The 27,551-nt window shown below is 37.2% G+C and overlaps 1 protein-coding gene across 1 annotated transcript in view; it reads left to right on the forward strand.

The window, feature by feature from the left end:
• The window catches only part of CPNE8 (copine 8), a gene marked incomplete at both ends in the record, with an annotated part of 98,110 nt that extends 73,638 nt beyond the window's left edge, over positions 1–24,472 (forward strand). The window contains 7 exons of the mRNA XM_080363808.1: positions 3,745–3,791; positions 5,402–5,583; positions 7,509–7,636; positions 11,188–11,290; positions 14,651–14,708; positions 18,214–18,287; positions 24,284–24,472. Of these exons, the coding sequence (XP_080219934.1) occupies positions 3,745–3,791; positions 5,402–5,583; positions 7,509–7,636; positions 11,188–11,290; positions 14,651–14,708; positions 18,214–18,287; positions 24,284–24,472 (781 nt within the window). The remainder of the gene's footprint in view (positions 1–3,744; positions 3,792–5,401; positions 5,584–7,508; positions 7,637–11,187; positions 11,291–14,650; positions 14,709–18,213; positions 18,288–24,283) is intronic.
• Between the last annotated feature and the right edge of the window lie 3,079 nt (positions 24,473–27,551).

The raw sequence follows: 27,551 nt of genomic DNA on the forward strand, positions 1-27,551 counted from the left end.
TTTTAAAAGTTAGTGTTGATGAAAGTTAATATGCTAATAACAGTGACCTAATAGTGTGTACTTGATACAATCTAAGAATTAGTCTGTTAAAAAGAAATAAAACATGTAGTAGAAATCAAGAAAAAAGAAAGTGGGCTTTCGGATATATTAATTACATTTAATTTGGTTCCAGAATAACATGTGTTGCCAAGAAAACATTTCTTAAAATATCATCCAGATGAATTTTCCAGTCATCCTATTTGGCTTCCAAAGTAGTGATACCTGACGTTTTCATGACACACAGCCTCTAAATTAGCCTTCTTGGATTAATGTTTTAGTTATGGATGTTTAATTTTTTCAGTCCCAATGAAACAGTAGAGAAATTAATACCTTTTGTAATAATCTTTCACACAAAATACACTTGTTCATTTTTGAAAACAGTTTTTCCAGAGATACTAACTTGAAGTTGAATTATTTATTTGAGCTTGAAAGACCAGGTTTTGTGTTCAAAGATTTAATTATATTTTGATAATTTTGGCTGCAAGGTTTGACCTTTATTTTGTACCTTTTTGCAATTCATTATTCCTTTCCTCAGAGGACACTGGTGCCCTGTGTAACTTGGGCTTCTATGTCTCTTTTCCATAAGATCATATTCCGAGGAATGTTTCTGATAACAGAATCATAATCATTTAGGTTGGAAAAGCCCTTTAAGATTGAGTCCAGCCATTAGCCTAACACTGCCAAGTCAACCACTAAACCCTGTCTCAAAGCACCACATCTACATGTCTTTTAAACCCCTCAGGGATGGTGACACCGCCACTTCCCTGGGCAGCCTGTTCCAATGCCTGACACCCCTTTTGGTGTAAAAATTCTTCCTAATATCCAAACTAAACCTCCCCGGCACAATTTGAGGCTGTTTCTTCTTGTCTTATTGGTTCTTACTTGGGAAAAGAGACCAACACCATCCATGCTACAACCTCCTTTCAGGTAGCTGTAGAGAGCAGTAAGGTCTCCCCTCAGCCTTCTTTTCTCCATACAGAAGTTACATGACAGATCAAACAAAATGATTGTTGAAAACAGGGCAATAACAGTGCAGGTTTGCTCTAACAGGGTTTTTTGTAGCTTTCTTGGTCCTCTGTAAGATGTGAATGATGTTTTCTGGGGTCATGAGTCCATAAGAAAAAGTGACAGATGCATTAAGAGTGGGAGGAAGTTTACTGAACTGTGTAGGCATCTAATGCCATTTTAGACTACCAAAAATGTCCATGGTGTAGTAAGTACCTTGGGGGTTATAAAATGACATTAGGAACCTATATTTAGGAAACTGAATTTGAAACTATGTACAGTCATCTATTAATGGTTGAAATAATGTAATTGGTTTAAGTTATTGCACGACACTGTCTTGGGAATGTACCTACAGATGGAAACAAATTATAGAGATGTAGACATCAGATTCAATCTCATTTTATGTCATGATTTTTATAGCTGTCAAATTGGCAGATACTGTAACATACAAAAGTCATAGTCCATATTATGTTGGATTGTAAATGGGAGAGGGTGGTTTTTAGTTTACCAGGTAGGTTTCTGTTATCTGGAGCAGTATATTTTTAATACATATAGACACCAGTTTGAGGAATACTTCACAAACTGATGCTGTCAGTCATTACCTGTAGCCACATGAAAATTAGGTTTGCTGCTTTTACCATTAGATGTGGGTTTAATATTTTTTTATTTTACTTTTGTTAGCTGTTTTCCTTTTTAATCTTCTTTTACTGTGCTTTCTCTTGTTTCTGCCTTGAATTCACTGTCTATGAAACCCTGTTTCTTACCAGTTGGATCATAACAGCTGATCCAGAAAATTTGTTTACAAATAAGTTTTGCTGTTCTTATGCAGAGGAAAAGCTGTTTGAGGTTTGGTGGTTTTTTTTGTTTTTTGTTTTTTGTTTTATTTTGGTTTTTTCCGCAGTGACGCATTCTTCAGCACACTGAAAGATTTCTGTGCTAGATGTACCTGACATGTAATGCTCAGAGGAGTCTTGTTTTGCTCTTCAAGCATAACACCACATCAAAGCCCTTAAAATTTATGTACAGGGGATTATAGCCCCAATGCAGTTTTGCTTAGCAGTGCCAGTAAGGACTTCAAGCATAAATCTGAAAACTGTATTGTATTAGGCTTCTTTGTTGTTGTTTTTCCTAACCCCTTCTTATCTGAGGAAGAATACAACTTTTCTGCACACTGTAGTGTAGAAAACTAGTTGACGTGTACGTCTTCAGATCCTTATTCTTACAACTAACTGACAGTGCAGAAGGGTGTTGTGATTAAGAAGCCGCAGAGCCTGGCATTTGGGTACAGATCAAACAAAATCTGACTTGTCGTGCCATTAAAAAATTTCTGGTGAAACCACATAAAGCAGAATGCGGATGTATTGGCAGAAAGCGTCTCTCGGAAATCTTAGGTCTCTGAACTTTTCAGAGATTGCAGCAGCTTTCACTGTTTTTTTTGTTCAAGTCCATATAGATGCCACAGTGTTTTTAGACATACTCGGGGCTGACCATGTTCCAAGGAACTGCATGACTTCTTGATACTGTGGGCATTGATAGACTTTTATAATACCACTTTTTGGAGACAGAGTCAACCTGTAACCTCGCTTATTTTGTGTTGGCCTTGATCAGTATGATAAAATGATTCCATGTGATTTTTTTCCTTATGCACAGCTTTTTATGAAATAAACAGTATTTTCTGTGGCCACATGAGGTTGTTTGAACAGGAAACGGTTACTACAAGGCCAAGTATCAAATTGTTGATGTTTAATCGAAATGTGTATGAGTTAAATCTGTTCAGTAACTTTCAAAGAGCTTTCATCTTTGCTAATTTGGTCATTAAGTTCATAGGTGCACATGCTGTGAGAGGCAGAAATTTGAAGGAAGGTGTAAAAGACTCAATCTGAGCAAAACGTCAATTTTATATTCATACAAACTTTTTCCTGATAGAGTCCTACTAGCTAAGAGATTATCTCCAGAACGCCAGTATTTTGTCCTGAAGAAAGCTGTGGAACAGAACTGCGTTTAATTGGATTGTCACTCTGTAAAAGTCTATTAATGATACATTTTTCTGACAGCAACTCTGTGCTAACAATTGATCCATGCACAATAATGGATTTATTTAGCTACTGCTCCAAATACGGATCTTTATGTTGCTGCTTCCAGATTTTACTTTTGTCTTCCAAGAATTACCTTGACATGCTCACTCAAAGTACTGATTATGTTCACAGGGATGAAATCCGCTGCCAAAAACTATGATATCCTGTAGAAAGATTTTATCCATAGCATGATTTCAGATATGCTCTGAATGAAGATACAGTTTTAGTGTTAAGAAAAGCAGCAGATTAGTAAAACCTGACTTCCCTTGCCAAAGTCTTCCATGACTAGGGCTAAAATATGTGCAAGGAAAAATCAGTATTACTGATGAAAATTACTTAGTATTGGTTATAGATCTTAATAACCTTATTAACAATTAGGATTTTTCATAAACAAAAAAAAAAAAAAGGGAAGGATGGAGTAAAGTAACTGTTTTCATTGTGTTAATAAAATAACGTTATGTAGCTCTTAACTGGAACCTTTATAAAAGAGTATTTTCAGTGTTTATTTCATGTATTACAAAGTCATTGTCCTACAGTTTGTCCACAAACAACGTTATCATCTCTTGTTTATTTTTCCACATAACAGTAACACTATTAATAAAATTTGTATTTGCTTTTTCTGCAGAACCCAAATCAATTTCACAGTAGCTATTGATTTCACAGCCTCAAATGGTAAGGAAAACAAAAAATAGAAGTCTTGTGTATGTATGTGCTTTGTTCACATTTAAGTGTGCATATCTGTGTATCTATATCAGTATTCTGCTTTACTTCTTCGTGTTATTGATTATGTGTATGCCTGGCACCACCTGGAATCAGGATTCTGTATTGCTGAGCAACAGACTAGAGGCCAGTTCCTACCCAGAAAAGAAGGGCAAACAGAACACATAAATATTGAAAAAGCTAAATATAAAATATAAAATTTAACAGGTAGGAGCAGTTTGCAAATATTTGTGTACTTTTTGGTTGTTTGTTTATTATTATTATTATTATTATTATTATTATCATTATCATTATCATTATCATTATTGCTGGGAGAAGACTGGCTAACTTAGATGACCTCACAGAGAGGGGCAAAAGAAAGGAGTTTAAGGTGGAGTGAGGCTGCAGTGAGATGAAGCAAAGTTGTGATCCTCCTCCAAAGCTGCTTTCAGAATTACATAATACTTTTGTGAATTCTGTCTTCAAAGTGTATACCATATCATAAAATGACACAAATTCACACCTTATGAAGTTCAACAAGGCCAGATGCAAGGTTCTGCACATGGGTTGGGGCAATTCCAAGCCAGAGGGGGATATCCCAGCCATACAGGCTGGACAGAGAATGGATTCAGAACAGTCCTGAGGAGGACTACTTGGGAGTGTTGGTTGCTGTTGCTGAGAAGCTCAGCATGACCCAGCAATGTGCACTTGCAGCCCAGGAAGCCAACTGTGTCCTGGGCTGCACCAAAAGGAGAGTGGCCAGCAAGTCAAGGAAGGTGATTCTGCCCATCTGCTCCACTGTTGTGAGACCCACCTGGAGTCATGCATCCACCTCTGGGGCCTCCAGCATGGAGGGACATGGAGCTGTTGGAATGAGTCCGGAGGAGGGACATGAAGATGATCAGGGCGCTAGGGCACCTCTTCTATGAACACAGACTGAGAGAGTTGGGGTTCTTCAGCCTGGAGAAGAGAAGGCTCCAGGAAGGCCTAATAGCAGCCTTTTAGTACTTAAAGGGGACCTAGGAGAGTGCTGTAGAGGGACTTTTTAGTAAGGCCTGTAGTGATAGGAAAGGAGTAATGGCCTTAAGCTGAAAGAGGGTAGATTTAGATTAGACATAAGGAAGAAACTCTTCCCCATGAGGGTGGTGGGGCACTAGAACAGACTGCCCAGAGAAGCTGTGGATGCCCCAGCCCTGGCAGTGTTCAGTGTCAGGTTGGACGAGGCTCTGAGCAACCTGGTCTAGTGGAAGGTGTCCCTGCCCATGGCAGGGGAGTTGGACTAGATGAGCTTTAAAGGTCCCTTCCAACCCAAACCATTCTATGATTCTAAGTCTAATCACAGTTTCTTGTTGCCTGTTCAATGCTGAGAAGGTTTACAGCCACTGCTGTTAACCTATTAAAATGTATTCAGAACACTCCATTTTAACCTGATCGAACCACTTCTATTTATTCAGGAAATAAGTTCATTTTCTTTTAATGATCTTTTCTTTACAATTTCTACTTTCTTAGATTTATATAATTTTTAAGAGAGAAAATTTTGAAATGTTTCTGTTTTACAGTAAATCTGATTCTTGCTTTAACAGGTAACCCTTCACAGCCAACTTCATTGCACTACATGAATCCCTATCAGCTGAACGCTTATGGCATGGCACTGAAAGCAGTAGGTGAAATCATTCAGGACTATGATAGCGATAAAATGTTCCCAGCTCTAGGTTTTGGAGCTAGACTCCCTCCAGATGGAAGAGTATCACATGAATTTGCACTGGTAAGTAAATTAATATTTATAAATTGTTTTAATTTCTTTACTACAACATTTTTGGAATTCAGGTTCAGTCTTAAGTGATCACTGGACAAGTAGAGAACAGAGAATGTGGTAATTCTTCTGTCTAAAAGGCTATTTCAAAATTTTTCATCATAGTGAAGTTACTGATAGAAATCCAGAATGAAGAAGTACCTGTAGGCCAAAAATAGTAATAAAGAAAAGTAATTATCTCATCTGTAGCAGCATGAGAAGCAGATGCTTGAAAGAATTTAGATTGAAGCTGTTCTATCTTAAGAAGCAAGTAAATCATGATCCAGGATAATCTTTCATTATTATTGTTACTGTTTTCTCTCATTTTCTGGGATCTCTTTGTCTTTACCAGGCTGCTTAGTTTAGAGACATAGAGGTAACTAAGTGGACTCTAAGACTGGAGTGACCAGAACAAATCTGAGACTGGTCCATGTGCCAGTTAAATTACAAACCTAAAATCTAACAGGATTTTCCAGACAGCTTGATGTGTTGTAACTGATGCTTGTGATTGGTGTGGATGTTTATCTACTTGCTTATTTTGAAGTTTTTATTCTTCTGTAAGATAAAGTCAGAATTACAGCAAGTGTAGTTATATCAGGTGAGTGTAAATTAGATAGCAACAAAGACATGGCAGAAGAGTAGTGATTGTAGATGTGTATTTGTTCTGTCAGACTGTGCTAGAAAACAATGCCATATGTCTTATCTCAAGGAAAGGTTTTCCACATGGATAGTAATTTAGAACAGGTGCAATTGCAGATACTGATTTGAATCACAGACTTGCTTTGGACTTCCGTGTAGCAAGTTCAGATATACATTGGTACATATAATCTTAAGGCTATTAAAACAGCAGACTTATTCTTGGCTGCTTCCAGTTCTGAAAGCGGTTTCTCAAGTTAATCCAGTTAATTCATGAGGCATTATGGTGCTAATATAGAGGAAAAAACAGTCTTCCTTCCTCCATGTAGGCATCTCCCATTTAATGCTAAGCAGTTTTCAGCACTCTTTTAACATTCTAGATCAATTCCATTTAAAATCTCCTTTGCTTTTCCAGATTTGCAGGGAGGTATACTCTACCTCAGAATGAGATACTGGTACATTAAGGCAGTGAGGTGTTGTCACATACAGTAAGGTTATTTGGAAGTCTTTGAAGCTTTACATGGATCATTTGTTTGGCCTGACATTGGGTCATTAATCTGGGATTTAGCTTGTGTTTGTATTGTCATCTGTAAATAGGTGTCATTATTATAGAGTCATTATGGAGATAGGCAGTAAAATGCCAGCCCAAAGAATTTACTGTCCCAGCCATTTCAGTGGGTTCCCAAAGAATATGTTAGTTTCTTAATCTCTCTATACCAGTCCGAGAATCAGTTTTCCAATGTAGAACAGTGCACCGAAAGAATGAAGAGTTTATAGCTTACCTTATACTCACATAGCGTAGGAACATCAGGATCTGCTTACCATTTCTTTTTTCATATTTTTAAAATAAGAAATAATTGAGCCAGAACTGTGTTCTTAAACATTATTCCAGTTTTATATCTGCCCTGTAATTCATAACTTAACTCCACACAGGGAAATGCCTGTTACTATTTTACATGTAAGAAAGACTGTTTCATTCTTGTTAGGATGGTATTTATGTCTAGGAAGTATTTATGTCCAGTTCCAGTGATTCAGGCTGCACATATAATAGCACGAAGCTGCTAGAACCTCCTTCCCTAAGAGTTAACACTCAAAACCAGCCATGGCACTTATATTAGTCACTTGTAGTAAACTCTCTGAATAGATCCTGGAATGCTTAGGTCTTTGCCATTTAAAAAGATACACCAGGTAGTGTTCACTAACCTACATCATTTTTGCTTCATAATTACTTCTAGTGATTAATCATCTTTTATTTTCATTAGAATGGAAACCCTCAGAATCCGTACTGCCATGGAATTGATGGTGTAATGGAGGCATATTACAGGAGTCTAAAATCTGTACAGCTTTATGGACCAACAAACTTTGCCCCCGTAATTAATCATGTAGCCAGGTAAGCATCACAGTAGGTAATTCACAGAAACTTCTTACTGTCGGTACAACTATCACATACAAGTCTAACAGTTGCATGATGCTCAACATTGAAAAAGATATTTATGGTTGTTTTGTTTATTCAGTTTAACATGATTAACTTGTACCTTTGAGTAGGTTTGAAGACCATGTGATAGTATTACGAAGAATTTCATCACTGATTAAAAATAAATACAAGTGATCCAGTTGATCCACCCTCTGCTAAAATCTCAGAAGAAATAAAATTTTTGTGAGATCACTCTGCCATGCTCCTTTTTTGTCCTTTGGAGCACAGAGTTTTTGCTTCAGAGAAAAGACATAAATCTATTAAAAAAGTACTTTTTAAATGCATATGTCGTTCTTCTAATCTCAAAATGTTCAAAATGTAAACAAAATTTTCTACGGCTTTTTGTCACAGCAGTTCCCAGCTGGTCATGGTGCTGTTACGGCAACAGCGCAGCAGCCACCACTGGGGACCCACGGTGCTGTGCTATGCTCATCTAGCTTCTCAAAGTAAAACCTTCTTGTGTTTGTGGAAGTTTCTTAAAGAGGATAATGTTGCCTTATTGTGGCAGACAAGATCATGACTTACAGTATCCCTGCATTTGTTGGTATAGGAAAAGTGATATGTCTCAGCTAATTTAGCCAAGTAACTACCTGAACAGATTTTATTTTATTTATAGATATAGAGAAAGAACTAGTGTTTATAAAATAAAACAGTAGGGATGCATAAATCATTGTACTGTTAATGTTTTATTTATGAGCTTGCAAAGTATATAATTGTTGCAGAAAATATGTATTTACTGTCTGTTCTTCCTCTTGGTAGTTCTATAGCTCAATGAAAAATAATTTGCAGGTTCCATAGTGCAAAGAATTTTCTGTGCACCCCAGCATGGCTTGGGTTGGTTTCAGTTATTTATCATTAGGATTAGTTGTTCCATCTTCGAATCATACCATGCAAATTATGTACATGCATATCCCACTGCTTCTGTTTAGCAGCTAGCTGTTTCCTTTTAATCTTCTCTTTGGCAGGGTATCTCCAGAAGCAGTTTTCAGATTGTGAGGAAATATGCCAATTCTTATGAGAGCTGAATTCCATGTATGGAATTCCAGGCATTTGTTGTCTGTATTAGCCATGTTAGCTGGAAATCCAACCCATTGATTTTTTGGCTCTTTCTTCTTCTTTAGAACTATTGTATCAGCCGAGCTGGCTGATTCAGAATTTTGCAGTTAACCTCAAGCCTCCTGTGCATTGCAAAAATTCATCATCTAGTACCATCAAAGCATTGGCATACATTGAGTTCCTTTTCTAACCAGTTGTTTTTCAGGGATATTTGTCAACTTCTGCAGAATTCCAAAAGCCTGCCACCTGCATTTGTAGTTCTTCCGCTGAAGTTTTGTCTAAATATCAAGTGGTTGCAAACTTTGGAAACTCCTTCTGGTAGTAAATCACACTGTACTATAGTGAAAAAGTTAAGTATCTTCCTGAGGATTTCTACTGCATGATCATCCTTAATACAGTCCATGTTCCAGCCCAGTTCTCAGTAACATGATTTTCTTTCAGTGTTCAGTTTCTTCACTCTTCTATTGACTTTAATATACATGGTAGCAGAAATTATGATCTAGCTGCATTTACTCTTTGAACATACTTTCAGTCTCAAAGAAACTTCTTCCCACATCCCTCCTACTTCAAATATGCCTCTGATGAAATCTCTGGAAACTGTGTCAGATATTACCATCCTGTTGTGATCTCAGAACTCTTCAGAAGCTCTTTAAGCAGATAATGACTTTATTATCCTTCCCCTGACTAGGGAATTATCTACACCAGATTCTACCTAGTGTCATTTGTTATCTCCCCTCCTCATAGAAAATCTTGCTTGCAGAAGACTTCAGAATGTGTTATTCTGCGAAATAACCAAATTTCTATTCAATTTCTTCAGTGTGGGCATGTAGTATTAAGTGCTCAGAAAGAATAATGAATTTTTGTTTTACTCTCTTGTCTTATCATCCCTTGTCACTGCAGTCATCAACGAAAAGATCGTAAACAGTATGGAAAAATGAGGTTAAAAAAGTGTCTGCATGGCAGAGAAAATGTATTCCACAGTAGGTCTTATTAATCTAGATATTTAACCATCTGTTCCTACTGCCAGGATATAATTAGATGTTCAACAGGTTCATTGTCTGTGTGGCTTTTCTACCTGTCTGTATCTTGGGGACGGAGAGAGAGGAGAGTAGCGACTTTATGTGAGTTGTAGATTCCATTTCACACACATTCCTCCAAACTCTTCCAAATGTTGTGGTCACAGCATCTTATTTATTGGCCGTACTTGCTTGCAAATGCACTGTATAACATCAGAGTTAGAATTTACTAAGCACGTGCAATCATCATGAGCATCATTAGAACAGATCCTGTTTGGTGACACAGACCTTTCATGTTCAGTGCCCAATGAGACAGTGGCAGTCATATTCTGTACTGGGGCATTCCACAGTATTCATAGGGAGACTCATATTTTTTTGTCCCGCTCTCCATACTGCTTATCACCAGTTTTATCACAAGGTTCTCCCATTTGACTCCTTCACAGCACCAAGAGCCTTCATGAAGAGCTGTAACTATATTGGCTGCTGTCAAGTGAAGCAGCAAGCGGAGCAGCCTGTTCCATGCAAAAAAAAATAAGTTCTTCACTAACCATATAGGACACTTCGACCCATGGGAGTTGAAGATAAATGAACCTAAGTCTTCATTTCTGGAATGCAGGCCACAGAGTTCAGTGTGGCTGCTACCAACTCACCATCTTTCAGGACTTTCCAAATCTTCAAAAACTACTCATTTTCCAAGAGCTTCTTGGGCCCTTCAGCTGAGGCGGGACTGGAATGGCACTGGATACTCTTCATCTTGTATTTGTGTACAGAACAGGGAGAAGTTTGGGTCTTGAAATCACGTATGTGGCTGGTGCAAAGAGATGAGTATGTAAGCCAAGGCTGCAGGGTGCGTGTTCAGCCATTTTACGAATATGCACATAAATGGGAACTGTGAGTCTGCTGGTATGGTCAGCAGTACATAACCTGGTTTTGTAACACAAGAAAAAATTTAGTGAAATATTTATGTAATGTGCTGATTCCTGGTAAATTGTATTTGTTTTATAAAACCTATATGCATATTCCCTTCATACCAAGCTATGTTCCTTAGAGGTAATAACTGTTTAATAACTTAAACTTTCTAACAACTCATGATTTTTTAAAGGGCATTTTGTCCACGCTCCTCTTTGTGGTGATACAGTTCCCATTTTCACTGATTCAACACATGCAGATTATCACTACCAATATTGTATTAATTAATGTTTTTCTGATGTTCTCATTCAAGAGTAATGTCCATCTTAATTATGAATGTCTTTACTTTTGAAATCCACTGCATCATATTTCTGTATTTTTATTAGTCCTTAGTAGTTAAATTTTTAGAATAAAGCTTCTTTTCATATTAGTTCCTTTGTATAAAGGGATTTTTTTACTATTATAATGTTGCTTTTCTTCCATTAGATATGCCGCTTCAGTAAAAGATGGCTCCCAGTATTTTGTTCTTCTCATTATCACAGATGGAGTTATTTCCGATATGGCTCAAACAAAAGAATCCATAGTAAATGTAAGTTTTGCTGAAAGTGTTGAAATTCAAAGGAATTGCATTTCTAGGAGTTAATATTTGGGGTGATAAAATAAAATAGTTAATATTTAAGGCACTAAATTTGTTCCATAAATTAACATTTTTTTTATTATGCATAACGACAAAAAGAAACCAAAACTGGAATCTCAGCTTAATTAACTAGTGTTCTGTGGGAAGTGATACTTTTCCTCTCCGACACTGTGTGTTCATATGGTTTTCCTCATCTGATTCTTGCCTCCTCCTTCCTCATGCACATTCCACCATGTGGACTGTTCTTTCTAGTAGTTGCAGACAGCTTTGATGCACACACCTCACCACCACCACCACTTTTTAGAAACTGCTCCAAACTTTCTGATCCCAAATGGCAAGCGTACCAGTCATTTGATTTCCTTCTAAATAGTTCCCTGGGATTTTAAAAATTCTTAGTTGTTTCTCAACTTCTACATTATTTTCAATATTTTTCTCTTCAAAACAGCTATGCTTATAATTAATAAACTGTATTATGAACAAGTTTCACTTTTGCGCCTGGGAGATGTCAGGTGAAAGTGCACAGAAACAGCCATCAGACAGGATTTGAAAAGATCTATACTAACAGTTTAGAACATACCACAGTGGATCTAGTTGCTAGTGGAGTGGTGGCTGAAAAGCCTACATTAAAATAATTGAGCATCATGTCAAAATGAGTAGCGTAGAATTAGGCAGCCTGTTTTTTGAGGCCCACTGTCTCTACCTCCAGTAGAGACTCAATACCATTCTGGTTTGTAGGGTGCACATGCAAATATTACTGAAATGTTCTTGCATCTCTTTCCCTGGAGAGCAAGATGCCCTCAAGTTCTAGCCAGCAGCACAAGGACAGGGTCTGTGTCAATAGGGACTCTGACATCCCACCTCTAAGTTTTTATACCCAAAGCTACACGTGTGTTTGAAGGTACCACTTTGCTTCCTCTCCTCTTCCAGTATTAAAATAGGATAAACCACTTTTAAAGCAGATAAACAAGCTTTTAGCTTGGAGGTTCGTCCTCTAGTTTAGCTTAGAAGTTTGGTAATAAAAAGGCTCCATGGACCAAAAAGAGCAGCTCTTGATTTAACTTGTCCCTCAGTTTAAAGTCCATATGAGACCAACAAGTTCAGTTGGCTGATGTTTTGTAAAATTAAGTAAATAATTTGCCACTAAGACACAGAAAAACCTGGTTTCCAGTAATAGTTAATTTCCAGGAATAATAGCTGTTAGCCTGCAACTGTCTGGAAATACAGATGTGTTGTTAGCTTGGAATGAGTGGACGTTTGGGAATATTTGCTGTCTTTATGAAGATGCATTTGGTTTTCTGTGTACTCTTTGAACTGTGAGCACAGCGTACCATGACAGAACTAATTAAATGCTATTCAATAGCAGTTTTTTCTGTCTTAAAAATATCCAAAATAATAAAATGGGCAGTGATGTTCAATGCAGCTTGATACGTATAAAACTCAAGAAGGGTATATTTCATTTTTTAACACTAATCGTGCTTTTAGGCATCTTTCTCATTACAGCATATATGTCAGACACATTCTGTTTTACCAAATTGTTTAAAGGTTACACTGTCATTCAGGAAATGCCAGCACTTAAGTTTATATGCAAAAGTTTAACTCTTCGTCTTTATCGTGTCCTTGCCACTTACTGTTTCATATACATTGTGTCGCATAATATTGTGTCCGAGTAGGAATGTCTTTAAAGGATGTTTACAGTCAAGTGGTAAGATTCTAGAAAACATCTGAAAAACTGAAGGTGTTATGTTGTAAGAAATGCCGTCATGTCTGGAAAATATTCCATACTCACTATTATTGACTTAGGCAGTGCCCTGTATTTCAGATACAATTACACTGTATTTGTGGACCTTAATCGCAGACTGACTGATGTTGGAAGGGACCTCTGGATGTCATCTTGTCCAGCCCTCTGCTTGAGCAGGGCCACCTAGAGCTGTTTGCCCAGGGCTTTTAACTATTATCTTCAGTAGCACATTAGTTTTTAACTAACAAGTGATTATTAGAGGGGTTTTTTGGTTTTTTTTTAGTTTGCTACAAAATTTTAGCTGGAAGCTTGACTATGTAGTGAATGAATTTGCAGTGATTTGTAGTGATGAATTTGCAGCCAGTGTGTAGCACATAGTAGTGTACAATGTCTAGTGGTGTAGAACATTAAATAGTGATTTATAGAATGGCATATTTTCATTGTTTCAAATAGCATGTTGACAGTAATTAACAGTAAAGCTACTTAAAGTTATTTTTTTATATATATTTGTATTATGACAAATGAAGAATGGGAAATGCTGATGATATATCTAAAATTATAATGTCTTCTAAATGAGGGTAAAAAACATGTTTTATATTCCAAAAGAAAAATATAACAGTATGTTGTAAAACCACTTGACTTCAGACTTCAGTGAAGCCGAAAGTGTAGATCTATCGTTTTGGCTAGTGTATATTCCCATTTAAAATTGCTGTAGAAATTTCACAGTTCATCAGAATATCTCAATAAGGAACAGTTGTTAACCCTGACATTTGGTGACGGGTTTTTTAGTTGTTACCCTCCTCAACAGAGGCAGTTTCGGATCATTTCTTTAAAGTAACAGATATCTGGTGCTACTGTTGCGGCAGGAAAATCCAGTATTTATTACACTGTCTTTGTCATTGTAAAGGTTTTACAGAGAGTTTATTCATGGAAAGCCAGATATCATCTTCGCCTTGTTTCATTGAATGAAAAAGATTACGTAAAATTAAAAATCTTACTGTAAGTCAGTTCGATATCTGACTTACTTTGTGGCATGGATGACTGACTTGAATAAAATTTCATTCATGGAAGAAATATAAGATACATATTAGTCAGGTAGTTTATTCTCTTGAGAAGAACTGACATAAGACCTGTGTAAAAAAAATAATGTCACATAGTGCCAGGCAGCTATGTAACATCGAGAAACAGCAAAGTACATTTAAATACATGTCAGACTGTTACTGGGAACATATTTGCAATTAATGTCAGTTTGCAGAAGCTTCCAAGATAAATTTGTTGTCTTAGTTGTCAGATTAGCATTAAATCCTAACATAGTTTGTGTTTAATTACTATCCCATAGTATTCCAAGATTTTATAAAGAAAAAAATAAAATAATCATCTTCCTTTCTCTCTTCATCCAAGATGTTTTGTACCATTTAAGCAGACACTTTACACAACTCAACTTTTCAGGTGGAAAAAAAAATGTTTCTTAAAACATAACTTCTGCATTTTTTTTTATTCCAATAGTCCTCAGATCTCACATATTATTGGCATAGGTTATGTTATCCGTTAAACCTCTTTTTCTTCTTTTGAAGGCTTCAAAGCTTCCGATGTCAATAATTATAGTGGGGGTAGGACCAGCAGAGTTTGATGGTAAGTGTTCAATTTTTTCCTAGAATTTTTAATATTTGTTTACATTTTAGTACTCTAATATGTGGCCTTTCAAACAAATATTGTTCTTTATAAGAGCCATCATATGGAACAAGCAATAAGAGTTGTTGACATTTCCAGCTGGATTGATTGATAACTGAGTATGATTTCAAGCTACCATGTGGAGCTGTGGAGCCCCTCAGGCTCTCTGCTCAAGTCACAGAACCATATGGGGGCTCTGCATTTACAGAGCTCCAGAAGATGAGTGGAAAAAACCCCCCACGGTAAAGTAAGCATACTCAAGTAATGTTGAATTTCTTCAGCACGGATATTTAGTGGCCTTGTGAAGTCTCAGTTGACTGGAAATATTCATCATCTGTTCTTACTGTGGTAAAAAATACTGAGAAAAATAAATACGTTTGAGGAGGTGATCTAGGTTAAACTGCATTTCACAATATAATGGGAGTGAGCTTCACTGTGTAGCAGCATTGAGAAAATATTACAACAGGAAAGAAATTACCAGGCTTATTTACATATTCTTTCATGTGATGTTCCAGAACACTATTCTCTGTTGCAATAAGTAAGCTGTTTCTGTTGTTTGGACTAATTTAAATGCCATCATGTATATCACTGCACTATGAAGTGTAGACATTCCCTGTATATCTATTCTTCAAAGTCCTACATCCTTTCTTTTTAATTCTAGTATTTCTGGTTCGACATAATGCCTTCTTTTGTACATGAAATATACTTAATACTACCACTTTTGTATCATGTAAATAGTCACTAATTACTTGAATGTTTTTGTACAGTATTCTAAGAGTATGAAAACAAGAGTTAAAAATAGCACAAGAATAATAGTTTATTGGGAGTTGACTTTCTTACACTTTTTGCCAAGTGATATATTAGTGATAATTTTGAGTATCTTACTCCTTGAAGAGACCGTCAAGGTGGATGCTTGCACTTCAGATGGTTGTATGTCACAAGCAATGAAAAAGACAGTATATCTTCATAAATGCATATGAGGGAAATTTGCAAGCTTCATTTTCCCCCCTGAGAATTCCAACTTCAGTCATATGTCACTTTTCTGTGACCCTTCCTTTGCCTTTTCCCTTTCTTCCTGTTTGCCCAGTCCTTGGGTTTGCCCAGGCTCCCCTTAACTTGGTCAGAACCTGTAGATTCTGTCTTCTTTTTACTTCTGGAGCTTGTCTTTGCAGGGTTCTTGAGATGCCATCGCTGTTGCTTTTATTAAGGTAGGATTCTGTTTATAGTGCAGAATACAGTTTCCATCTCTGGACCCACACTCCATGACTATACTGCCTCTGTGAAATTCACCCGTGAGGTGTGTGCCAAATCTGGAGTCCCTCAGTGTCCAAGAGGGCAGAGAAATTACTTTTCCACCCACAGAAATTCCTTCTGGAATAAAAACAGACTCCATGACTGATGTGGATACTGAAGAAGTGTGTGTGTGTAGGAGGGTATATGTTCCAGGCACACTGTCTTACAATTGCAGTGCCAGTCAAGCATCAGTTCTGCTGTAGAGAGACTAAGCTACTCGTCTCCAGGTTTCACTGCCCCCTGGATCTCCCAGTCCCTGGGGGTTACCAGAGGGTTTCTTAAAAGTCTGGAGCTCAGATAGTGTGCTGGTTTGACTGAAATCAAGTTCATTTTTCTTCATGCTGTTAGAATCTTTAGTAGCTAATACAGTCATTTGTTTTGGGTTTAGTATAAGAATAATGTGATAGCACCCTAGCATAGTGTTAACGTTTTCTTTCAGTAGCTTGCTCTGTTTTGAAGTCAATATGAAAAGAATGTAAGAACTCAATGATATCTGGGCTGTCATCAAGGAAACTTCAACCTGACAGTTCCTGACAGTTCAGGAAACTGTCATCAAGGACTGCTTCAACCATTCATCTGCAGGTGAAAATTGATAGAAGGGGGGCACAGATGGGACAGCATCTAAATTGACATCCAGGTTGATCAGCAAAATACGCCCTGCCATTATTGTCATGGTCACTGTAAAGCTGGAGCCAGCTTGTCTGGCTGGTTAGTTTGGGTCCTCTAGGTCATTAGTTTGGTTATTTCTGTTCAGGAGTTCTGTTCCATTGGGTGTTGGGTGTTTGGCTTTTTGCCATTCTGCCATTTTGCAGTTGGTCTTTTGGCCTTTTTCCTGTTTGCTCTCTCTCACTGGGATCAGTTGTTTGGGACCAGGCTGCTCTCCTCTCTGGGACTGGCTGATTTGGCGTGACTGGAGTTTTGTGAGGGATTGCACTATGTATTCGTGTGTATATATATATATATATATTAGTATATTATTATTGTTTTGTTGACTTATTAAACTGTTTTTGTCTCAACCCAGGAGTTTTTCCCTTCTGTTTGTTTTCTCCCCTATCTTACTTGGGGGATCAGGGGAGTGAGCAAGTGGCTATTGTGGTCTTAGTTGCTAACAGGAACAAAACTACAACAGATAGGATGGCACATACATTTGGCAGATCTTTACACAAGGATGCAAGGATGACTATAACAGGTCAGATCAGGGGTCTGTTTTTATCTGATGTGGCCATAGGTTGTGCTTTATGTCTATTTTGGAAATTTTCAGTGGATCTGTCCTTCAAATACTTGTTCAGTCTCCTGGATTGAACACATGGACATTTTTTACATCAGCAGCATCAGCTGGCAATGTACCATACAGACCTACTAATTTTTTCTTTGGACAAACATGCTCTTTGGTTTGAACTTGGCTCCTGATAGCATCATTTGTGCTTTCTAGTTGTTGCATTGGACGAACTAGGTTTTCAAATGTTGGTTTCAGTGAACTCGGCTCAATTTGTAAAACCCTGAGAAGCTCAGTGATGCAGGGCTTTGGTTTTCATGGAGTATGCTCAAAGAAGGGTTGTAGGATTGCAGATCCAACGACTGAGCAATAGTCCGTGATCCCAACTCCATCCATTTCAACGCTGACCAGAGAGCAGGTGTGCTGTTCTTTCTAGAATGGCTTCTGGGTATCTGGGCAATTTTAGTTTTTCTGGATCCTGTTCAGAAAGATAAAATAATAAGTTGAATATTTTTTTTAAGAACTCCTCATTCCTGTCACTGCTTTTCCAGTATGAATGTGAGTTATTATGTCTTTGTGCTGTATCCTATGATATCTTCTGTAAGAATAATTGCTAAAGATGAATTCTTCTCCACCTATGAAAGCATAAATATAGCCTTAACAAAACAGATATACTTGCTGGTTTGAGAGCTGGAAGGATGAATACCTTATCATGGTCTCTTTTATTCTGAAGATGACAATAAAGGCAAAAAAGTATGAATTGCCAGTATGAAAAAGTGCAAAATAACTGCAAAGCATGGTGTCTTTTATGGCACCAATGATCTTAGAGTTACTTAAATAACAATTGTTGGCTTTGTGGCTCTGAAGTGTAAATTGACTAAAGTTTTTCTCAGTAAGTTTGTTTTTGTTGTGTAGCTGAACTCATAGATTAATTGTTCTTGTTTCTTCTTTTTTAAGCTATGGAAGAACTGGATGGTGATGTAGTGAGGATTTCTTCAAGAGGAAAGTTTGCAGAAAGAGACATTGTGCAGGTGAGAGAAAAAATTTAATGGTTAGATTTTACTGATCCTCTTTGTTTGAACTCGTGTTTCTTTCCATAGTCCTGCCTTTCATTTTACCTTAGCACTGACATACTTCATCTTGGGGTGTTCATAACAAGCTCAGAAATTCTCTGTGGTATCTGTTAGCCTTTGTGTAACACATAGTAGTGGATTTGCATTCATTAGGAAATGACCCCTAACTGGCAGCACACTGATATAAAGTCTTAGGGTTATACAGCCATGGGATAAGAGTTGGGTGCCTCTGTACTGAAATCTCACTATAATATAACACCATGAAGAAAAACTGCAACTTCTGTAGAAGTCAGCGATACCTAGATCTCTAACGAGTGCATTTGAGATGCCTACAGTGTCTTTTCTTGACTTGCCAGTCCAGAAGAGCATAAGTGTCTCCCAGTTCTTATGTTGTGTCTGTCACACATGACCATGCAGATGTCTCATGCTTTAATGAACCTCAGGTGATAGCTGGAACAAGTTGTCCAGAGAGGTGGTAGATGCCCCGTCCCTGGAAACGTTCTGGGTCAAGTAGGATGAGGCTCTAAGCAACCTGATCTAGTTGAAGATGCTGCTGCTCATTGCAGGGTAGGGTTGAACTAGGTGACCTTTAAATGACCTTCCAACCCACGCTCTTCTATGATTCTGTGACCTGTGTTTACATGTCTGAACCAAGCCCCACGAGTGCTACTCTCATCTGCATTCCACAGATGCCTCTGTTGTTCTGCCAAAGTCCTCCTGTTCTGTTCCTGCTCCGTACAGTCGTTCAGTCCTCCCAGTAGTTGTCATTCAAACCTAGGCAACCCCTGGCAGGCTGCTGTAGCAGTTTTGTGTGCACATGCACACCCACCGTAATCCCCGTTTCCCTCAGAGCTGCAGATATCTAGAACTCCACAGCTGTCCAAACAGTGTGCTTCATCCATGCTCCAGGCACACTGTCGTGCTTCCTGATTACCTGCTCCCTTGGAGAAACTTCATTTCATTATTTTTTTTGATCAAATAAAATTAACTAGCTATGCATTTTTTATTTTCATGGGATACTAAAGTGGAAAAAAAAGAAAGAGAAAGACACTGGCTCAGCACACTAATCCCTGCTTGCTAAAGTATTAAAGTTGACATTTGAAAAGCAGCAAACTACTGAAAAATTGGATCAACCTGATGACCGCAGAAAGAATGATATCTGTCTAAAACTAATTCTTTTATGGAAGGCATATTTTCCTGAATGCATTTATGAAATTTCAGTTGAAAGGGACCCTCAGTGATCATCTAGTCCAGTTCCCTGACCACTTCAGGGATGACCAAAAGTTTAAATATATTATTAAGGGCATTGTCCAAATGCCTCTTAAACACTGACAGGCATCCTTAGATTCAAACCTTTCCTTACATCTGCCATCTCTTCTCCCTTTTTTCTTCCTATTTGTCAAAATTCATAGTCTTCACTTACTTTTCCTCTTGTTTATTTTATCATCTTTCTCTCCAAGCCAGGTTGGATTTTTATATTATTGTTGGTTAGTAGAATATATGTGTTTTGAATAACTGAGCTATACGACTAGCTCATATCGCAGGTGATAATGTGTTAATAGTAATTAAGGTCATGTTGCAGCTGATGAACTTTGGAATGTGTATATTTGTTTTCATTTATATATGCAGGAACTGTAACTTTTCTGGACCCCAAATGAGTTTTTCTGCAAAGCCATGTGCTATGTCAGATCTTTTTAAAGCTAATTCAGATATCTCTGGCATGCATTGCACTTATGTTTAAATGCATCTAAATGTACACAATGTAATTATACATAATTTCTCCAAACGGCAGCAGGTCCAAAAGCCACTGGTTTTACATTCAAAAGGCATAAATGCATAGAGTTCTTCAATTGTTATAAACAAGATTTGTGAAAATACTGTGCATCAGAAATATTCTAATTCCTTCTGAGAAATAAAACTGATATGCAATGGATACCCTTTTGTATTTCTTTAGAATTCATTGCACATCAGAAATGCAATAAAACATTTATTTACTACTAATATATTTCAATCAGAATTTTACCCCAAAACATATTGAATTGCCCAAAGGTAGTATTATTTTTTGATCTTTTTCTGTCCAAATACTAACAAATACATCATAGGCTAGCTAAATAAATAAAAAGGGATAATGTCAAAACCTTTACATTTGGTATGACCGTTAGTTTGTATCTGGCAGGATTAAAACGACTTACTTTTATAAAATTAACTACTCAAATATAAGGAGTTTATCTTTGTTGTGTATTAGATTAGTTAAAATTAGCCAGTGAAATTAACTGTTAATTTTAGCAGTCAGTATTGTGAAATATTTAAATTAAACTAGTAGGGGAAAAAATAGCCTGCTAACAGTGAGTCGCCATATCTATTATATTTACTGCTGACTGCAATTCAGGTAAAGACATGACCTTCATTTTTCCCTCCTCGCTAGTATACATACGTATTGTAAAGACTCTTTATTATACGTGTAGCAATTTTCCTCAGTTTATTTCATTTCTGCTCCTTTGTTATCCTTTTTCTATGTAAGTAGCTTTAGGAAAATACTTGCTTGTATTAATCTACCTATTGTTTCTCTTGAAAATTGTGTATATTAGCCTTTTAAATTAAACTCTCAGACTATAGAAGGCTATATATACACATGCTTCTATTTTACACTCCATCAGTTTCCCTTTGGTTTTTCTTCCATCTTTGGTTCTGTTCCTCTGCCCCCTCTGCTTCTTCTACGTGGCAATTCTAGGCCCTGCTGGCATTGCCAGCTGTCCTTGCATATTTGTATGTATACTTATCTGTCCATAGTTACACCAGCTCCTCTGATATATATAAATATATATATATATATATACTGTAAGGAGAAGGGGGGGAGAACTAATTCATTCCAACTATTAATATATTGTATAGTTGCCTTTCAACAATTAGGCTGCTGAAGGAGCCTCGCTTTGCTGCAGAACTGTGGTCTGAGTTTTCATGTCCACAGACTAATGGGTAAGGTGATCTCTTGGGATGGGACACATTTTGTTCTTCAACTCAGACTCCATCTGCTTTTTACATGCGACTGGCATTGCATTAGAAAATGAATAAGCACACGAGGGGGAAATGAACACCAAGCTTATCCCTTCCCAGCTGAATGTGTAAACCTGCATACTACAGAGATGCTCATTTTGGTTTGTTGTTCTTCTGACTTCATGCGTCTGGGGACAGTCAGGTATATTCTTACGGAAAAGTTGATGGAATTTAAGAATGAACAACCACTTGGAACAGGGCAGTGCTGGGCTGGCTTCTGAACACTGCTAGAGCCTTTTTTGTGAGATGGAGGATTCAGTACTAGTAAATGTCACAGTATGTGCTTGTCTTTTGTACTGAAGAATTACTGAATAAACACAGAAAGACAGCTAAATATGGAACTGCAGATACCTCGTGCCCTGGCTTAATACCCTAAAATCAGGTTCCTTTTTGCCTGTTGTTCTCCTGCCCTTATGCCTGATACATTCTTGGCCACCATCCAATGAAGAGGTAAAGAAAGGATGCTCCTATCTGGAATAAAGGCGGCTCTCACTGCATAGTCCTGCTGACTGCTCTTGCAGTCCTGTTGACCATGGCAGCCTGGGCGAGCTGGCTCTGCTGGAGCAGCAAGGTTGGACCAGAGTGTCTCTAGAGATCACTTCTGGCCTCAACTACTCCGTGACTAAGTCGTCATCTTCTGGCAAACTGCGGATCTCCTGCTTCCTGGGGAAATGCCCCAAGCAGTAGCTGTTTACACTTAATTTGGTGACAGGTTTCAGTTTAATTCAATGTTGTTCAAATCCTTGCCTTGAAGCCTTTTTTTTCTGGCAATTTGAGTTAAGCTTAATAACTTTTCAGGAGAGTTATGCGAAAACTTATCTGTTACTTGAATTCTAAACGCCTTTTAGTAGGAGGTTGATGCCTAGATAGGTGTCGTAAGTCTAGAGTGAGAAGTGCTTTCCAAAGTCATCATAAAAATTATTTAATTAAGTTAAAATTCTTTGCTGCTGAAATGTTGTCTTTGTTCTGGGGATCTTTTGTTTTGTTTGTTTTGCTTTTTTTGCAGGGGCTGGAGGAATCCAAGTTTCTTTTTTTATTTGTTTAATATATTTAGTAGATCTCTTTTGTTTATTTCTGTTTTTTCTGGAAAACTCTCAGGATCTCAGAAATACAGTGTGGGCTAAACTCTCACTGTAATTCATTGTTCCCCTAAATCTTGAAAACTTCAGTGCTTTTTAGAAAAGTGGAATTTAATCTGTAGCCTTTTTTGCTGTGCATCCAAGAAATCAAAATCTGTCTGATTGGTTTAATGGGCAAAAAAGTCTTCAGATTTTACAGTTCAGCCAGAGGATGAGAGATCTGCGAATCTGACTTCTTAATCAGTTCTAGCTTTATCCTGGAGTACAACAGTTAACAAATCTTCCCTGTTTTGAGAGCAGGAGTGGAAAGGCATCATTAGACTTTGAATTCCGGCATAGCATAGTGTAGCATGTCAGTACCAGAAGCAGCTCTGGACACTGAATCCCAGTTTTGGAAAGTCCCCCAGCTGTTACCCAGAGATAGGCTCCAAAACCTGAGCAAGAAGCAGAATTTCAAAGCAGCCTTCTCTTTGACATAACCCATGAGCTGTCTTAACCCACTAGATCCCTGCATGCTGTCTGTTGTGAATAAAAATCAAGGAGTTTAGATTGTTGGGTTTTGTTGTTTGTTTGTTTGTTTTCTATACCAGTAGCAGAATAATCTCATTAATTATTATGAAATTCGAGCTAGAGCTGGGTAACTAACCCTTTGTAGGTGTTGCAGATCTGGGTATCACATTAAAAGTTCCTTTTTTAACCCAATCCTTTTTGCTTAGATTCTTCATTAATTTGTTAGTACTGTGTAAAAATTGTTCAGGTGGTTCATAGTTCTACTAGGTATAATGCAGAATGGTCAAGAATATAAAGTCATCCTTTCTGTTTTGTTCACTTCAGATGGCAAAAATTCTGTTCACAAATTCCCAGAGCAGAAGCAGTTTGGTAGGAGAGCCCCATAATCAGGAAAAGTAAGCTAAGAATAGGTTTCTGAGGCAGAATTACCTTCTTGTACGAAAAGGGGTTGAGAGATAAATCAAATATATTGATGAAACATCTAATCAGCAGTCTGAGCTAGCCATGGCTTATGAGAAGTTTACCCAAGTGAAAGCATGGCACTGTTTCTATTAGAAGATGGATTTTTAATAATTGAGATATGTGTATATCTACAATATGGAATGGAATGGAATGGAATGGATCACAGAATCACAGAATCGACTGGGTTGGAAAAGACCTCAGAGATCATCGAGTCCAACCCTTGGTCCAACTCCAGTCCGTTTACTAGATCATGGCACTAAGTGCCATGTCCAATCTCAGTTTAAAAACCTCCAAGGACAGCGAGTCCACCACCTCCCTGGGCAGCCATTCCAATGCCTCACCACTCTCTCTGTAAAGAATTTCTTTCTAATATCCAGCCTAAATTTTCCCTGGCAGAGTTTAAGCCCATGCCCCCTTGTCCTATTGCTGACTGCCTGGGAGAAGAGACCAATCCCCACCTGGCTAGAACTTCCCTTCAGGTAGTTATAGAGAGTGATGAGGTCACCTCTAAGCCTCCTCTTCTCCAGACTAAACAACCTCAGCTCCCTCAGCCTCTCCCCATAGGTCTTGTGCTCAAGTCCCTTCACCAGTCTTGTTGCTCTTCTCTGGACCCGCTCCAGCACTTCAATGTCTTTCCTGAACTGAGGGGCCCAGAACTGAACACAGTACTCCAGGAGTGGAGTGGAAGTGGAGTGGAATGGAATGGAATGGAATAATATGTATATAAACTGTGTAAAGTAGTATATTCATGTACTCTAACTCCCTAGATAAAACTTTCTTATTTTTGTATTGTAAAATGTATTCTGTGTCTGCATAATGACCCACGCGACCGTCTCTTTTCTTTTGCAGTTTGTGCCATTCCGAGATTACATTGACAGAAGTGGAAACCACGTGTTAAGCATGGCGAGACTTGCTAAAGATGTGTTAGCTGAGATCCCAGAGCAGTTTCTGTCCTACATGAGAGTCAGGGGGATAAAGCCATCACCTGCACCGCCACCCTACACACCCCCCATTCACGTGCTGCAGACTCAGATATGATGGTGCCAAAGTGCTGAGTGTTTGTCACAAGTCAGGAGTCCCTGGATGCAGAAGTAGCTTCTCATAGCTTTTTGGAGCTATAGAAAAATTCTCTTCACGTACCAAAATTCTCCTATGGTTGCATGAGCAACTGGAAAGCTTTTAAATGCTAGGAGCAAAATGTTGATGTTCTTTCCAAGTCTCTTTTTTTTTTTGACAAAAAACCCTAATTTTTGATGTATTTATTTGAGGGGAAAGCACAAGTCAGGATTTCAACTCAGAAGATATAGTCTTCTCTGAATACTGTGTGTATATAAATGTACAGGAATGCTATTTACTCTCTATCAATGTTTACATGTTACTATTTTTAAATTTCAGTACTTTTATAACTATTCTTAAGAATAAAAGTTTGGAATATTGACTCACATGTCTTCTAGCTTGCAATAGTTTGTCACAAGATAACAAGAGAAGCAATATCTCTTTGAATGTTTGTCCAGACAAATACAAACAAAAACAAAGAAAAGGACAAATATATAATGTATTTTCCAATACTTGAGTTGCTTCAATCAGTGCTCAGTAATCCATTCATCTCACCGTTTAACTCCTAAAATGTGAATATCATAATTGCATGAGACTTACGACTAACTCCAAACTTTGAGGGGGTGGTATGTGTATTTTTTCAGACATCCTCCAATTTCTAAGTTTATCTAAGTTTACAGTTTTTTAAACTAGTTACTGAAGCAAATTAGGAGAGTTACTTGCTATAAGTAATTAAAGAAAATTACCTCAAATAAGAACTATCAGACTATTATAGTTGACTCACTGAACTCATTAAACCTTATCATGCCTTCCTTAAAGCACTGGAAATTTTGCATCAAAAAAGTCTTTTGGAGTAATTACAGCAGATGTTTTATAATGAACCATTTTAAACTTAATTTTAAATTTTAACTTTTTTTTGTCTAGATTGCCCATTCAAAGGGATGCTGGCTCTTAATATTTGGGTTTAATATTGTCATTTAATCACAATTCCATTCAGGGTGCATGAATGATGATGTTAATTAACTGGTTTAAAAATTGCACAACCATGTTGCTTTGTGCACATTTTGTGTACGGAACTACCGAAAAATTTTATTATATGCCTGTTCATATATAATTATAAAATGGTTTTGCATGTACAGTTTTTACAAAATACACGGGTTTGTGAGTTTGTGTTGGATACATTTTATTTAGAACTAATGGCCTTAAATTTTACAAAACTTCTGAAATGATTGTGAATTGCCTTCAAATACTGTTTGAACATTTTAATTTTTTGTCATAGTTGTATCTGTCTTGTAATGTAAATTTTTCTTCACATATAACCGGTTTACTACTTCTGTTTCTTACTACTGTATGTTGTAATGTACAGTATACAATTAAGGTGCGTTTTTTAAGCATGAGAAGTTTTTTGCCAGGAAGCATATCTTCAATATTAATGGTATATAACTGTGTATATGCAGAATCTTCCATTTTTAAATATATTTAACATCCTTTATCTATCTCATGTGGCAAATTACTTTTTCCAGATAATTATTCTGTTAGTAAAAAAAAAAAAAAGTTTTTTGTAAAAATGAATCTTGTTTTATTTTTGTTTCAAAACAGTTTTTACATAAATATGGACTTTAATTTTCTCACCGAAATATGTATTTCTTAGTGGATTTATTGATGTTGCATGAATCAAATTTGATACCTGACAACTACAAATTTTGATGAAAGTGCATCATAAAGAATAAGTTCAAATCTACTGAATGGTGGTGGTGTTGTCCTTCCATCTTCTGCGTTCATTTTTCATACTCATAGTGTTGGCACTTCAGAAATAACTGAATTAATATTGTATTTCTATTGTGTCATTTGATTAGATAAATCTTCATGCTGACATTTGTACTGGTTCCCAGTGGCCCATGTATTTAACAGGTTTTCATTCTAAGGCCAAAACTGCAAGCTTCTTTTATTCAGTTTAGAGTAAATTTATTAGCTCTCATTTAACCAGCACCTTTTATTAATCCAGTGATCAGTCTCAAAATGAATTTAACAACTAATTTAACAAGCGAAGGAGCTTTTAAATATAGGTATTACTTAATTAAAGTTATGTTTTCTGTCCAGCCTAAGTACCAGTCTATTCTATTCTGCACTGCTGTTTTTTTCTTCTGTTTGGTATTGGATTCTAAAATCGAACATATGTGATAGAAATAAATAGATGTGATCAGTGGACTAAGTATTCTAGTGGGAAAAGGAGACTTGTTCCAGACTTGGGACGTTCCCTATACATTTGACATCTTGATCCTGTGATGTGTATGTGAATCATGGTGTAGACTCACACAGTAGCCTCAGTCATTTCAGTATTAGAGATGAGTTAATGGTCCAAACTTGAGTTTCTCCAAAATACTGTATTTGGCCATTTTTACTTCTGGCTTTGTTCTTAAGAATAATGGAACACAAGACTCCCATTCCTTCCCAAGAAACACTAGCTGCTACCAAAATTTGATCATTTTCTACAGTGAAAGAGTAGCAGATAGTATTTATGTTTAAGAAAGGTAAAACCTTACATGTTAGGTGATAAATTTTTTGCCCTGAAAGGCTTCCCTTGGTATCCATCTTTGAACAGATGTTTTCTTTGTATTATATGCAGAAAATGCTACTGCAGGATGCAAACTCCACAAATGTTCCTGCAAATGAGGAAGGACTCTGCCTCATGGAGGATGCGGTTTGAGAGTGGCCCTTTGAGGTTTGATTCTGGCTACTGAGGACCTGTTTGCTGACCTGGAAGAAGAAACTGGTTTGTCCTTGATTAGAAAAGAGGATTTTTAAATTTTAGCTAAAGATGGCAACATATGCAACAATTTAAGTGAACTTCAAATCAGTTAGTTCTATACACAAAAAGGTTTATTAAGTGTGGTCCCCCAGGGAAATATCTGGAGGGGAGGAACAGAGTTGAGGAGAGCAAGTTTTCTCTGAAAAGACACGTTTTGAAAAGCTGGAAATTCTTGCTAAGCAGAGACAAATGGAATTCACCCCAGAATACTTTGTAAAATGGCTGCAACAATCAGAATGGTAAATGATTATC

Source organism: Nesoenas mayeri, assembly GCF_963082525.1.
Source record: "Nesoenas mayeri genome assembly, chromosome: 1".
NCBI lineage: Eukaryota > Metazoa > Chordata > Aves > Columbiformes > Columbidae > Nesoenas > Nesoenas mayeri.